The 14239-nt window shown below is 50.2% G+C and overlaps 2 protein-coding genes across 2 annotated transcripts in view; one reads left to right on the top strand and one right to left on the bottom strand.

The window, feature by feature from the left end:
• CYSTM1 (cysteine rich transmembrane module containing 1) overlaps positions 1–8402 on the top strand; it is a 100294-nt gene extending 91892 nt beyond the window's left edge. Inside the window, exon 3 of the mRNA XM_055286029.1 lies at positions 7917–8402. Within this exon, the coding sequence (XP_055142004.1) occupies positions 7917–8023 (107 nt within the window). The 3' untranslated portion in view covers positions 8024–8402. The remainder of the gene's footprint in view (positions 1–7916) is intronic.
• A 1243-nt stretch (positions 8403–9645) lies between these two features.
• PFDN1 (prefoldin subunit 1) overlaps positions 9646–14239 on the bottom strand; it is a 59044-nt gene continuing 54450 nt past the window's right edge. Inside the window, exon 4 of the mRNA XM_055286025.2 lies at positions 9646–10642. Within this exon, the coding sequence (XP_055142000.1) occupies positions 10559–10642 (84 nt within the window). The 3' untranslated portion in view covers positions 9646–10558. The remainder of the gene's footprint in view (positions 10643–14239) is intronic.

The raw sequence follows: 14239 nt of genomic DNA, 5'->3' as shown, positions 1-14239 counted from the left end.
GCCCGGGCTGGAGTGCAGTGGTGTGATCTTGGCTCACTGCAAGCTCCGCCTCCTGGGTTCATGCCATTCTCCTGCCTTAGCCTCCTGAGTAGTTGGGACTACAGGCGCCCGCCACCACGTCCAGCTAATTTTTTGTATTTTCAGTAGAGACGGGGTTTCACCATGTTAGCCAGGATGGTCTCGATCTTCTGACCTCATGATCCGCCCACCTCAGCCTCCCAAAGTGCTGGGATTATAGGCGTGAGCCACCGCACCCAGCCCAGAAAAACATTTTGTCCTCTTCTCAAGTGTATTTTGGGGCTTCTCATACTTGTCAGCCCCTTCCTCCCCTTTGATCTTGACAGTGACATCTTCCCCAGCTCACACCGTGGTCCTTTGGTCTATCTGAGGCAGTGGCATTACAAGACTCTAGCAGAAGAGTGGGTGCTGAGGAACTGCTTATGTACTCATCCTGTCCCGAGTACTCTGCCCCATTACTGCCCTTCAGTCCCCCACCAAATCTGGCTGGTGTCAAGATCAAAGTAAAACTGCTGTCTACTCTAAGCCAAATACAAAACAGTTTGTTTCTAAGTCTTGTCTTCCCCTCAGGGTGTGGAAGATTGCTTGCTAAAGTCTTGTGTAACAGAAAAGAGGATATTGCCTCCATAAACTATTTGAGATTCCCTTTTTTATTTCCTTCTCTCACCAGTATGAGAGAGATATAATGAACTGCTTCCTCCTCCTACTGTAGTAATGTCACCCATGACATTGGGTCTTCAGCACCAGAAAAACTTGGTTTTCTCCTCAGGTTTACAAAAATAAAGTGAATTATTTAAGTCTGACTTAAATTATTATCTGTATGTCTTTCATCTTTTATAAACTCATCTGGATAGAACCCATCCTGTCCACAACAAGCTGTTGAGCCCCAGAGTCACCTTGTGGCATTTCTGTGGATGTGCACATCCCTGCAGTCTTGTGGCTTGGATTGCTCACTGTATGATGTTTTGCAAGACCAAGCTTTGTACATGCAACCTGGACCAGCAAACAGGAATGAACGTGCTGCACCAGCACGGCAGGCACCTCGGTTCTTTAGCAGTGCTGTAAACATAGACAAGGCCTAGAAAATTATGAAAAATAGCATTTGAAACATACTATATGATCTCACTATTTAAGAAACCCCACGATGAAACTTTCCTCTCTGTAAATTGAGAGCTTGTATTTTTGACCTGTCTTAATGATATTAACTTTGTTCTCATTACAACATTTCCCTGTGTTATCTAAGGCAGTAGCTGTACAACTCTGTCTTCCTTCCCATCCTGTAGAAGAGGAAGCAGAGGCTCAGAGAGGTCAAGTGTCTTACTTGAAATCATCCAGCTCTGGAAGAACAGAGCCAGGACCTCGGCTCAGGTCTGCCCAACTCCCAAGTTGGTGGCGGGAACATGGGGAAAGTGGGCCCTGGTTTTAACCTCTTCTTTTGTTGGTCATAGTTTTTTAAAAGCTCTTATTTTCTCTATTTTATTTAAATGGGGTGATAACCTTCTTGTAGAGTAACATGGTCTTTACTGGAAAATACCAAGCACTTCTGGATCTCCAGCCACTTGCCTGGGAATTGTCAGCATCCAGCACTGGAGTTGAGTTACACACGAGGGAGGCTGACACGCACCCAGGCGTCCCCTCACACATGCCTTGCTCAGGCTCCTCAGCAGCCACTCCTTTTCCCGCACCCTCATGTGGAAGGTGGAGGTGTGGCGGGTGGAGGCTGAGGGCATTCACTCGGATGTCGTGACTGTGGACAGAATTCACTCCATATCTCAATTGACTGTTGGACCAGGTCGTTCCGAGGCGATGGGCCCTGACTCTCCTTGGGACACTCTGAACAAGGAGAAATCTAGATCTGGACCTTACACACAGATCTTGGATTTAGAAGGAGAACTGGGGCACAGAGAATAGGGAGGCCTTTCATTCCCTTGATGCATAGCCACATTTCAGGTCACATGCAGCCAAGATGCTATCTGATTTGAAGCCAGCCTGATCTTGTGCAGTGAGCTCTGGGCCAGAAGGCAGGAAGGTGTGGTGACAGGCCAGGACCTGCCTCTAATTCACTATGTGACCTCAGTCAACTTATTTCCCTTCTTTGAGCTCAGCATCCTCTTCTTACCAAAAAATGACTGGCCGAGGTGGTCCCCAAGGCAGTTCTGACTGTAGTCCTGGCATCTGAGAAGTTCTCAACTGTCTCAGTATCTACAGTCAACCCTGTCCTGGTAGCCTAGCAGCTCTTGCCCAAGGATGAGACCACAAGCAATGCTGGCGGTGCAGCCTTGTCAGGCTGGCCCAGCGTGTCCAGATCTACTAGACAGATTTTGTTTTTATCCAAAAATTGTGTTATTGGGGGCCTACTGTTCACAGGACTGATTGGGGGTGAATGAGATGACTCATTCACCTGGGGTCCCCTAGGCTTCATCAGCTTCTCATAGGGCTTGGTCTTGGCCCTGGGATAGCTGCTTGGTTTTGTCCAGGGGCAGCCTCCCTCCCAGGATGCCACTTCAGGATGGTGGCAAATGCACTTCTGAAGACCTATGAGCAAGGACCCATCCACAGCTCAGCAAGCCCTCACCCTTTCCAGACCAATCCATGTAAATGCTCACACCTGTCCGGAGAGCAATGGCAGCCTGAATGCTTGATGGGTTGGGCTGCAGTCAGGTGAGACACAGGTTGGTGGGTGAGTTGGTTGGCCAGCTCCTGGTCTACTTCACCTTGGAGTGGGTATCTTGGGACTCAGCTTCACAGAAAAGCTAGGCCAGAGCTGAAGCTGCAGGAAAAGGAGGCAGGAAGAGTAGGGCAGGAAGAGAGGCTCGGGAAGCCCAGGGAAGGCTCTGAGCTTAGTAGGCAAAGGCAGCTGCTGTTGTGGAGCCTGGGCTAAGGCTGTGCTGATTCTGTCAGCTCCATGTCCGCCTCCCTGTAGAAGAAGGGGAAAATGGAAGAGGTTCCTAACTTCTCCTATCTTACCCTTCAAACAATCTGATGAAAACTACAGACCCTTGATTGCCTTTGCCCAGATATCCCCTGGAAGGACAGAAGCTGGGCTGGTCCCTCTGCTGTTCCTGGTCATCCTTCGCCCTATCACTCTCCCACTCAGCACATGGACCTGGTACTCACTGGCCTTGAACAGAGGCACAGTGGCATTGCCTTTAGGACATTTTGTTCTCATCGGTGTAGCCCCTTTGCACTGGGTAGTAAACGATGCCACTGCACTTGCACATCCAAGGAAAGCTGAACTGAAACCATAGCAAGTTGAATCTTCTCTCTCTCTCTCTCTCCGCCCCTGTAGGAGCCGTCTCATGGCTGTCTTGAGGTTTTTACTTATTTGGAAAATGCTTAAAGATTTTCCCCTCCCTTCCTACCTCTGCATCTGGGCAGTAAAAGGGCTATTGTGGATCCTCTGAAACCTCCCGGGAGGCTGGTTGGCCTCCTTCTGTCAGTCTAGATGCCCAACGTGGGGCAAGGGCAGTTGATCAGACTACAGGTCCTCCTGCCCCTGGCAAAGCCATCATCTCCCCTGGTGGCACTTTTTGGAAGGTGTGGTGACTGACTGTAGTTGTCTTAGCAGTTGAGGGCCAGCCCTGGGTGCCCATCACTGGTCTGGGTGATAAGGGGCCACGTGCTGCTTCCTTACTCCAGGAGCAAGAAGGCTGCGGGCATCAGAACCCTCTGGGAGGCTCCGGTCTTTCTGTTTGCTTTTCCTGCCTAGCTCTCTTGGGTTGGGACTGGTACAGACACTTGCAAAAACAAGAAGGACCTAATAAGGCTCAGTTAACATATCAAGGCACTCGATTAATCATTTACAAAGTCCCAGCCATGCAGGTGAAGGTTTCAGATGCCAGAATAGGGCTGACTGAGAATTGGAGCCTTCACCTGAGAAGGCCTATACTCACATTTCCTGCAGGTCATCCCTGCCCTGACCTCTATTGGAACTGGAGCCCCACTTGCCCATTGCCTACCCGGAACCAGGTTTCTGAGTAGCCCATGTGAATGTCACCTCTGGGACTGTACAATACAGTAGTCCTAGATCCTGGGACCAAGGGGACTACTGGTTGGTGTGTCTGGTGGCCAAGGTTGCAGTGGGCACTGGTGGCCCTGGAGAAGACCCCAGGGCTTGTTGGACAGGCCTGGCATCGTCCATCTATCTTTTCTGCTTCCAGCTTGAAGGCAAGAAGGTGGGAGGTGCCCCTGCCAGAAGCTGCTCATCTCTTCCCAAAGCTGCTGTGCACCTGAGACCCAGGGCTTCCTGGGCCTTTCTGACCTAGCCTGGGCTCCTGGGCCACATCTGTGTGCTCACGCACCTCTCCCTGCACGTTCCCCACCCCACACTTGTGTTTGCATCCATGTGGCAAAGCTCTGGGTGCCTGCCCCTCTGCAGGCCCCACATCAGACTGGGGCTGAGAATACTGAGGGTTGGTTCAAACAGCTGACTGCGGGCAAGAGAGGCAAGCCAGTGCGGGGTCCCCTGGACCTGACCCCCACTCCACCTGTAGTCCCCTGGGAATAGTCCCTGCTTCTCTGGGGCCAGTTGAATAGGGTGGTCTGAGACACTAGATAGCGAATGGGGGATGAGCCTTTTGGCGCTGATGCTTATGAAAGGAAGCCAATCCTTAAGACCCTGCCCCTGTCAGGAGCTGGAACCCAGCCCTGGTCCCTAGACTGGCCACAGGGGGGCACTTGATCTCCAAGGAGCAGCTCAATCTGCGCAGCCACAGCAGGCACCAGAACCTCTTGCCAGGTTGGGCACTGACTGCTACCAACGTGCCTGGAAAGGTGGTGCCTGTTACCATCCCAGCCCCCCCACTGCTCTTTTAACCCCTCTCCCTTTTTTCCTTCTTTTTAAAAAGGTTTATATTTTTAAATAGCATTCTATTTACAGAAGTTGAGAGAAGAGTTGCCGAGATGGTAGTTTCTGTAAACGGTTTAACATCTTACGTAACCATAGTTCTGCCAGCTTTTTGTCTTCTGCTTGGCTGTAGAGGAGGCAGTTGCCAGGATGGGCCATCTCTGGTTGTGGAACACCTGGGTTGGGGCCACCTCTGCCACAGCTCCTGCTGGGTGACTCGCACTGCCAGCTAAGCCTCAGTGCACAGGGGGCCCCGGGCTTCAAGTACTGAGTGGCCCAGGACCTAGGCAGCATGGGTCCTGGATAGTGCACGAGTTCTCAGGCAGAGTCCCCCACTGGGAAGTGGGGAGCGACGGGGATGGTAGCAGAGCAGAATGCCAGGAACGGTGAGGCCCTGGGGTGGGTGGGGGAATCCTGGGGCTGAGACTAGGCTGTGAAGCTCAGTGCACCCTCTGGAGATGCAGTACCCTGAACCCTGCATCTAGAAGAAGCAGTTGTAAAATTTCTGGGCCCCACCGCAGGTGCTCTGAAGAACTATGAGGCCTGCCTTAGGGGTTTCTCCTGCGCTAGTCATCCCTGCTTTGGGCGACTGAAGCAAGGAAAACGCAGGTCACTCCCACCTCCAGACCCACGCTACTCCCCATTGCCCATCCTCCCGACAGCCCGGGAGCAGAGATTCTGTCCTCAGCTAAAGGTGAAAAGGTCCTAAGGCTTTTGGGAAACTTGGTGCTCCAGGAAATAAGTGACTCGGGTTTCTAAGTTATGTGTGGGCACTCAATGCCCCTGTCATGGGTGTCACAGCCCTCTGGTTTGAAGTCCTCCATTTTGTAGCTGCTGTTTCTAACCTCTGTCAGCACGCCTGGGAGTAACGAGCTCAAAGTCCCTAGTTCCCCACGTTTCCAAGTATGTTATGTGAAAGCACTGGCAAGGACGAACCTGATTAAACTGGAGGAAAAAGGTGGAGCAAGCAAGACTAGGACATTTTTGTTTCCCCAGCTAAGCTGCCGTGGTTCGGGGGCTCTGACAGGTGAGAAAGGCATGGCCACCGCCTCAGCTCTGTCTCTGGAGGCTGGGGAGAAGCGGAAGCAGTGAGGAGACTGACTGATGTCCTGATGCCCACGCCCGACACGGCGGTCATGAAGACTGATTGGCCCCATGTCCAGAAAGCCTTCAGCAAAGGGCCTGGCACTTGTGAATACCTCAGAGCCTGTGAGGGCCCTCCCACTGCAGCCAGCCTCCAGCTGAGTCTCTGGCCTGAAGCCCAGGGATGGCCTGCACATGAATCAAGCAGGCTATTTCCAGAGCTGGCAAGGGAGGGGGCTTTCTGTCCCAGGGGCAGGCAAGCCAATCCTGTGACAGGGAGAGCACAGGGAAGGGGTTATTCAAGAGGATCTGCATGCGATTGTGTTCCGGTTTCCCTGTCCAGAGCTGCCCATGCAGGATCCCGGGGTGGGCAGGCCATCCAGGCAGATGGAAGGGACACTCTGCCTGGGGCTTTCCTGCTGCAGTGACCCCAGGGCCTGGGGTGGCCAGGCTTCAGTGGGTGGGGTAGGCTCTGGCTGGATGTGAGAGACAACTTTGCTGTAGCCCCAGTCACCTCTGCTCTCTTTCTGATCCCTTTTCTATCCCAGTTGGGTCTGAGCAAGCCTGGCTTGCCAGAGGCTTTAGAGCCATAAAGGCCTGGGTTCAGATCCTGCCCTTGCCTCTGCCTCGTCGCATGTGCTTGAACGAGAGACCTAAGGTCTCTAAGCCTCGAATTCCTTGCCTGTGAAGTGGGAATGATGGTAGTATCCACCTCAGGGTTGCTGTGAAGACGAAATCAGGTACTTGACCTTAGGAGGCCTCAGAATAAATGAGCCACTCATCCTCTCCCTCTGAGCAGGCTTTCCTGGTGAAGGGCATCTAGACCCAGACCTGTGCTGCTGAGTGGAGCCAAATGAAAGTGGACTGAGATTAAACCTGTGCCACAGGAGAAGGAAAAGGAACATGTCCGTGCAGTAGAGGGCAGCTGATACAATAGGAGGACCTGGAAAATCTCCCTACTAACCCACTCAGCGTGCCCTGTAATAGCGATGACACCAGGCTCCAGAGAGAGGCACTGCCAAGAGAGGGGTCTAAGAACAGATACAAAAAACACAAGAAAACTGAAAGAAAACCCCTAAAGGACTGGCTTAATTGATAAGATTCATGCATTCATGAACTTTGGAAAAGTGAAATGCTTACTGCTTATGAGTTTGATGACAGTGGTTGTTCTGAGATTTTAAGTGGCCACAGATTGACTAGCAGGCATTTAAAATATGTCCTTATGGGAAGAGAAGCTAATGCCACAAATCAGCTGACAAGTAGTTGGGGTCCTTCTTGACCTATGGATTTGTTTAGCACTCAGATCTCTTGATAGAGCACTTAGCCATGACAGGGCTCAGGTTTCCAACTCCATTTGGAGGAAAAGTGAGTATGCTAGGCTCAGGAAGACACCACAGAGGCTCCAGCCACCCCGTCCCACTCAGCCAGGTTTTCATCCCTGCCTTCCTTCATCGTTTAAGTCAAGGTATAGAGGTTGAGGGCACATTGTGAAATTGTGTATTGCCCAGGAATGAAAAACCAGGGCTCTTGATTATTCTTTGAGGGTTTAAAGCCCCCCTTTAAAAGGAGATTTTAATTCCCTTTCCTCTGTTATTCTTGGGTGATGGGTCAGCTGTATCCCAAGAAATGACCCCCAGTTCCCCTGCAGGGGGGACGACATGCTACCTGGTTTACAAACCAAGTAGGGTTGGCCAACTCTGGTTGCCTTGGCATGGGACCATTCTGCAAGTTCTCTAGTACTTGTCCCTGTGAGGGTGAGGGCGTCTTGGGTCTGGAGTGGCAGGAGGGAGAAAGCAGCTGAGCTGAGCCACCCTCCTTCCATTCAGGAGCAGCAATGGCAGGAGCATGGTTTCACCAGTCTGCTCAATAACTTTCCCCTGCTGTAGCCTTCCCGTGGTCCTGGGAGGCTAACTGCAGGGCCTGGGGTTTGCACTACCCATTCTCACCCTCTTCCCTCTTCTCCCTCCAGTGTATGTGGTAGAAGACCAAAGAAGAGATGAGCTGGGACCATCCACCTGCCTCACAGCCTGCTGGACTGCTCTCTGTTGCTGCTGTCTCTGGGACATGCTCACCTGACTAGCCCAGCCCAGCCCAGCTGCCCTGTCCTGCCAGCTCTGCTGCCACTTCTGACAGGTGTGCCTGCCCCCATCTCTTCTGATTGCTGTAACAAATGACTAGCTTTGCACAGACACCTCTACCTTCAGCACTATGGGATTCTAGATTAGTGGGGGTTGCTACTGTTTAATTCAGTGACTTGATCTTTTTAATGTCCAAAATCCATTTCTTATTGATCTTTAAAGATGTGCTAAATGACTTTTTTGGCCAAAGGCTTAGTTGTGAAAAATATTTATAATTTTTAAATTATACATTCAAGATAGTGGCCAAATGTAACACACCATGGAATGATTTCTCTGCTAACAGCCTGTATGTTTCAATAAATGTGTCCAAAGCTCAACTGTCTGTCTAAATGATTCCAGGTCTAAGCTAAGCTACCTGGAGTCTGTGCTTGTCTCCTGGACTCTGTTACCATGTCTAACTAACTACTCATCTGCTCACTGAGGCTTATAAAATGTGGGTATCTCAGCTAGTGGCCACCATCCAATATATGACCAGCAGCCAATCTTTATATTCTGGTGGTGATGCAAACAGTGAGGGTGCTACAAGGAAGGCCAGTTCTGAGGCCAGGTGTCCTCTAGCTGGGTCACGGGCTCCTGGCCAAGCTACTCGCCCCCTAGTCCCACTCAGAGATGGGAGGAGCATTTGCCACCACATCTTGCACCTGCCTTTACCCAGAGCCTAGGAAAGGGCCTTTTGGTAACCAGGGGCTGCCCCCTGGAGTGGCTTCCAGGCCTGCTCCTTGGAAACCCAGGAACCTACAATTACATGGGGCCAGACAAGAGGTTTTCCTTTTTTTTTTTTTTTTTTTTTTTTTTTTTTGAGATGGAGTTTCACTCTTGTTGCCCAGGCTGGAGTACAATGGCGTGATCTCAGCTCACCACAACCTCCCCCTCCTGGGTTCAAGCAATTCTCCTGTCTCAGCCTCCTGAGTAGCTGGGATTACAGGCATGTACCACCAGGCCCGGCTAATTTTGTATTTTTAGTAGAGACAGGGTTTCTCCATGTTGGTCAGGCTGGTCGCGAACTCCCAACCTCAGTTGATCTGCCCACCTCAGCCTCCCAAAATGCTGGGATTACAGGCGTGAGCCACCGCTCCCGGCCGAAGTTTTCCCTTCTGGCTGTCCCCTCTCACCCCTCACCCCAGCTAGTCAGCCGTGCCACTCATCTCATATTTGGCCACATGGTGGCGCCAGGCTGCCATAGCAGCAAGTCCGATTTTCCTCCATCAGCTGGCCCGCCCAGCCCAGGCAGCCCAAGAAGCTGCAGCTGACAGCTCCCTGCCTTCCCTCCGAAGCAGTGGATGTGCTGATAAATGTTTACCAGTGCTCTCTTAAAAAAAAAAAAAAAAAAAAAAAAAAAAAGCCATGTTTTGTAGCATGTCCTATGTCTTATTTCTGTGATGTACGTGTTCCCACCATGCCATGGCTGATTTCAAGTTACCAATGTGATGTCACTGACTGGAGCTGGGAAGGGCAGCACAGGACCTGCCATCATGTGGGATTTCTACCACCCAGACACAACAGAACCAACCTCACAGGTCACAGCCAGTGCGCAGATAGAGCACAGATCGTGGTCAAATGTAGTAATTAGGGATGCATTTTGAATATTTATTGTCCTTGTTTTTAACATAATTTGCAAATTTACATAATTATAATGGCTGTGTTTAACAACTGGCTTGCAACAAAATTCTTGAAAATTGAATAATTGGCCCACCTGGGCTGGGATGAGCCAGCTGGATCACACCATTGCCCCCTCAGCCTCTAGGAGGCCTCAGGATTACGGCTTCCATCTTACGATATTGGCCAAAAGGAGACAGTGTTGGAGGTGCTGCTGACTGTTGAACTTCCTTTTGGAATGTATGGGAGAAGGCAGGGAAAGGAATCTTTAGGCAGACTGCCATCCAGGGACTGCTATTCTGTTCACTGAGATTCAGCTCTGAACGTCTGTTCTTTTTTCCTCTTCTACTACATGCAGGCCCGGAAGCTGAGGGTTAGTCAAAGGTACAGGAAGGGAAAAGAGAAGAGGGCAAGGCCCATCCCCCAAGAAAGGAAGGGCGCTGATGCAGAGGGAGCAGGAGCTGAGGTGGAGACGGCCACTGCCTCTCTCACCCTCTGTTCCATCCCTCTGCTCAAGAAAACCAGGCTTAGCAGAGTGGGACAGATGCTTTTTATTGGTCTGGCTGGCATGCCTAGTGGAAAGCTCAGGCAGAGCTTCCTATCTTGCCCTGGCTCCCATCTTCCCTCTCCTGGGAGTTCATCACACACCCTGAGAGGGAAGAGTGTCCTGGGCAGAGGTGGCAGGCAAAGCCAGGGTAAAAACTCCAGGGCTGGGAAGCAAATGGGGCTCAGGGTGATGCAGAAAATGTGATGTTGCCAGGCCACCCAAATAAAGCATCCATCGGGGCAGAGGAGAAGAAGCTGTTTCCCTGCAGAGACTCCTCTGCCCCCACCAGGAATGGGAGGGGCAGGAGGAAGAGCTTCCCAGAGAGGCTCCCTACTGGGCCCTTCGTGCCATCAGCATCTCCCGGATGTTGTCCTCAGCTTCCTTAACGCTTCGCTCCAGGTAGGACTTTTTCTGCTGCAATATGAGAGACAAAGGTTAGGACCAGAGTGAATGGGCCGGGCTGGAAGACGCAGCTTTGACACCCAATGGTTATGGCTTTTCCTTTGTGACGGGTGACTTCCAGGAGTATACTGCGAGCCAGGTATACACACCTACCCACAGTGCTCCCCCAACCTCCGAACCATGGGTGATCATGGGCAGGCAGCAGGGAGGAGATAGCTTTGGTAGAAGCAAAAGTGCTCTGTGGAAGACAGGCAGTAGCACTCCTCCCCCAGAAGGAAGCAGACTCTAAAAAACAGGCGTCTCAGTACATGAAGTTATCCCAGACAGACAAATGCCAGGAAATTCCAGGACAAAGCTCCTGTCCGTAACAGACTATCTCCTCTCAAGGTTTTCCATGGCCTGGGCCAGGCGCCTGTAGCCACTGCAGCTATAAAATGGACAGTGCACGCTCTGCCCTGTCCAGCAGGAATATGGGCTGCTGTGAGGGCTGTGGGGCTGTCTCACATCGCACCAAGTGGGTGAGTCAGGAGGCAATCTGCTTTTCTAATGAGACTGCTGCCTGCCAGGAATCTGGGACACTGACACACTGAGGAAAGCAGACCTTTTGGAGGCTTACCTTCTACCCCATCTGGGTCCTAAATTAAAAATCTCGGCTTAGACAAAGAACTTTCACTACTTTCAGGAGCCAGGATTTCAAAGATTAGTCAAAGGAAACGATGTCTGTACATTATTTGCCCTGTGCTCACCCCAGAAGTATGGTGGTTTTACCAGTGGTCCTTGCCCTGAGGACATAGTTGTGGCTGTATTCCCAGTTAACAGACATGAAATGAAGCCTCCCTTTTTGAGGAATACTATTCATGTCCTGAGGGAATACTCAAAATTATCACCTCCCAGGGCACATGGGACCGAGCCACACTGGAACCAGTAATGCAGTCACCAGGCAGCCCAGGCCCTTCTCTCACCTCAACCCCCTTCACCCAAGCACCTGTTGATTCTGTTCCTCCCACTAAAGTGCCTACAGGACTCAGGGAAGCAGGGAGAGGTTAGGGCAGAGGACAAGTGAGCTCTCTGTCCAATTAATTAGTTGTTTGTTTGTATGTTTTATTTATTTTTGAGACAAGGTCTCAGCTCAGAGTGCAATGGTGCAATCACGGCTCACTGTAGCCTCTACCTCCCACCTCAGCCCAAGTAGCTGGGACTCTAGGTGCACTGGGACTATAGGTGTGCACCACCATGCCCAGCTTTTTTTTTTTTTTTTGTAGAAATGAGAAACTTCAATTTTTTATTTTTTGTATTGCCCAGGCTGATCTCAAACTCCTGGACCCAAGCGATCCTCCCTCCTCGGTCTCTCAAAGTGCTGGCATTACAGGCATGAGCCACCACGCTTAGCTATTTATTAAATGATACATATAGAGGCTTTTTCCTACACAAGCCAAATGTGGCATACACAAATCTTTATCAGTTCTTCCATGAACCTCTGATTCCTGTCTGTCCTCTCCTTGCTTCAAATTTCCTTAAGGCTACAAAGAACCCTCTTTACTCATCTCCCATCTGTCTAAGTTGCACAGAATTCCTTGTGATACAACAGGAGCTCCATAAAAACTCACGGTGGCCAGACACAATGGCTCATGCCTATAATCTCAGCACTTTGGGAGGCCAAGGCGGGCAGATCACCTGAGGCCAGGAGTTTAAGACCAGCCTGGCCAACATGGCAAAACCCTGTCTCTACAAAAAATTAGACGGGTGTGGTGGCGGGCACCTGTAATCCCAGCTACTCAGGGGCTGAGGCAGGAGAATCACTTGAACCTGGGAGGCAGAGGCTGCAGTGAGCCAAGACCGTGCCATCACACTCCAGCCTGGGCAACAAGAGCAAAACTCCAACTCATGGTGACCATGATAACCATTCAATCCAATGCCTGCAAATGCATACTGTTGCTAAGGAATTTTAATTACATTGCTAAACCAAATACAGTCCTATCACTGTGATGTCAGAGTGGGAACTTAAACTTCCTTTGATAAACAACTCTTTTTTTTTTTTTTTTTTTGAGACGGAATCTCGCACTGTTGCCCAGGCTGGAGTGCTATGGCGCCATCTTGGCTCACTGCAACCTCTGCCTCCTGGGTTCACATGATTCTCCTGCCTCAGCCTCCCAAGTAGTTGGGATTACAGGCACACACCACCAAGCCAGCTAATTTTTTGTATTTTTAGTAGAGATGGGGTTTCACTATGTTAGCCAAGCTGGTCTCAAACTCCTGACCTCGTGATCTGCCCGCCTCGGCCTCCCAAAGTGTTGGGATTACAGGTGTGAGCCACCGTGCCAGGCCGATAAACAACTCTTAGACTTTTAACTGTGGTGAGCTGAAAAAAGGCAAATACTAGTAAGCCCTGACACACACTAAAGAATGTATGTCCACTGGGTGTCACACAGAGGGGAGCAATAGCTCGGTGCCATACGCCACCTGGGCACCCTGTGGACCTCATGTGAATGCAGGGGAAAGGCGAGTGGAATAAGCCCGCTTCTCCTCCTACAAAAGTCAGCCAGGGCCCAGGGACTCTGGTCTGTTGCATTCAATCTCTGCCAACTTGCTGCCACAGCTGGCAAAACCATAAACTTGGAACATCAGCAAGAGCTATTCTGCCCTCCCACCCAGGCTCCCCAGCCAAACTCAGGCTGTACCTCCCAGCTTTAAAAATTCCTTCTTTGTAAAACCTCTGTCTTCTAACACTTTGATGAATTTTACCACTGCATATCCTAAAGTCTTCAGGTTTCCAAACGATGACGCAAATTAACGTATCTATCTATCTATATTTTTGTTTTGTTTCTAGAAATGAGGTCTTGTTATATTGCCCAGGCTGGCCTCAAACTCCTGGGCTCAAGCAATTCTCTTGCCTTAGAGGCGTGTGCCACGGTACTGCCTTCATCTTTAAATTTTTAATTAGTTTAAATAAACGTAATAGACATTTCTTAAAAAAAAAAAAAATTCCAACAGGACAGAACATCCCAACATAGTGGACCTTTCTAACTGTATTTCAATAATTCCTGTCTCAGTCCCCAAGCATATTTAAGCCCAGAAGACTCTCATCATAATCAAACCCAGAACAAGGCACCTGTTGTGGGTTGAACTGAATTTGACAAAAAGATATGCTGAAGTTCTAATCTCTGGTTGGAAAGAGGATCTTTGCAGATGTAACTAAGTTAAGATGAGATCATATTGCATTAGGGTGGGCCCTGAATCCAATCATTAGTGTCCAAACAAGGCGCTGTGAAGACCAATTGGTGGTGGCTTCAAATACAAGTAGAAAACCAAGTAGAAAACCAACACAATACCTGAAATGAGGGATGCCCCCAGACATCAATTCTACCACAATTATTTGGGGATAAATACGATCCTAGCTTACAAAGTTTTAAGGGCAGTTACCCAGGCCTCTGCAATTCAGTGTGGTCAGAGGCGTGGCAGGATTGGTCCTGTGAGTGCAGAAGAACCTTGGGAGGCCTCTGTCTCCACGGGTGTCTTAGTCTGTTTGTGTTGCTCTAAAGGAATATCTGAGGCTGGGTAATTTATGAAGAAAAGAGGTTTGTTTGGCCCACAGGTCTGCGGGCTATACAA

The sequence above is a fragment of the Symphalangus syndactylus genome, chromosome 7, assembly GCF_028878055.3.
Source record: "Symphalangus syndactylus isolate Jambi chromosome 7, NHGRI_mSymSyn1-v2.1_pri, whole genome shotgun sequence".
Classification (NCBI taxonomy): Eukaryota; Metazoa; Chordata; class Mammalia; order Primates; family Hylobatidae; genus Symphalangus; species Symphalangus syndactylus.
This window is presented reverse-complemented; position numbering and strand designations above follow the sequence as displayed.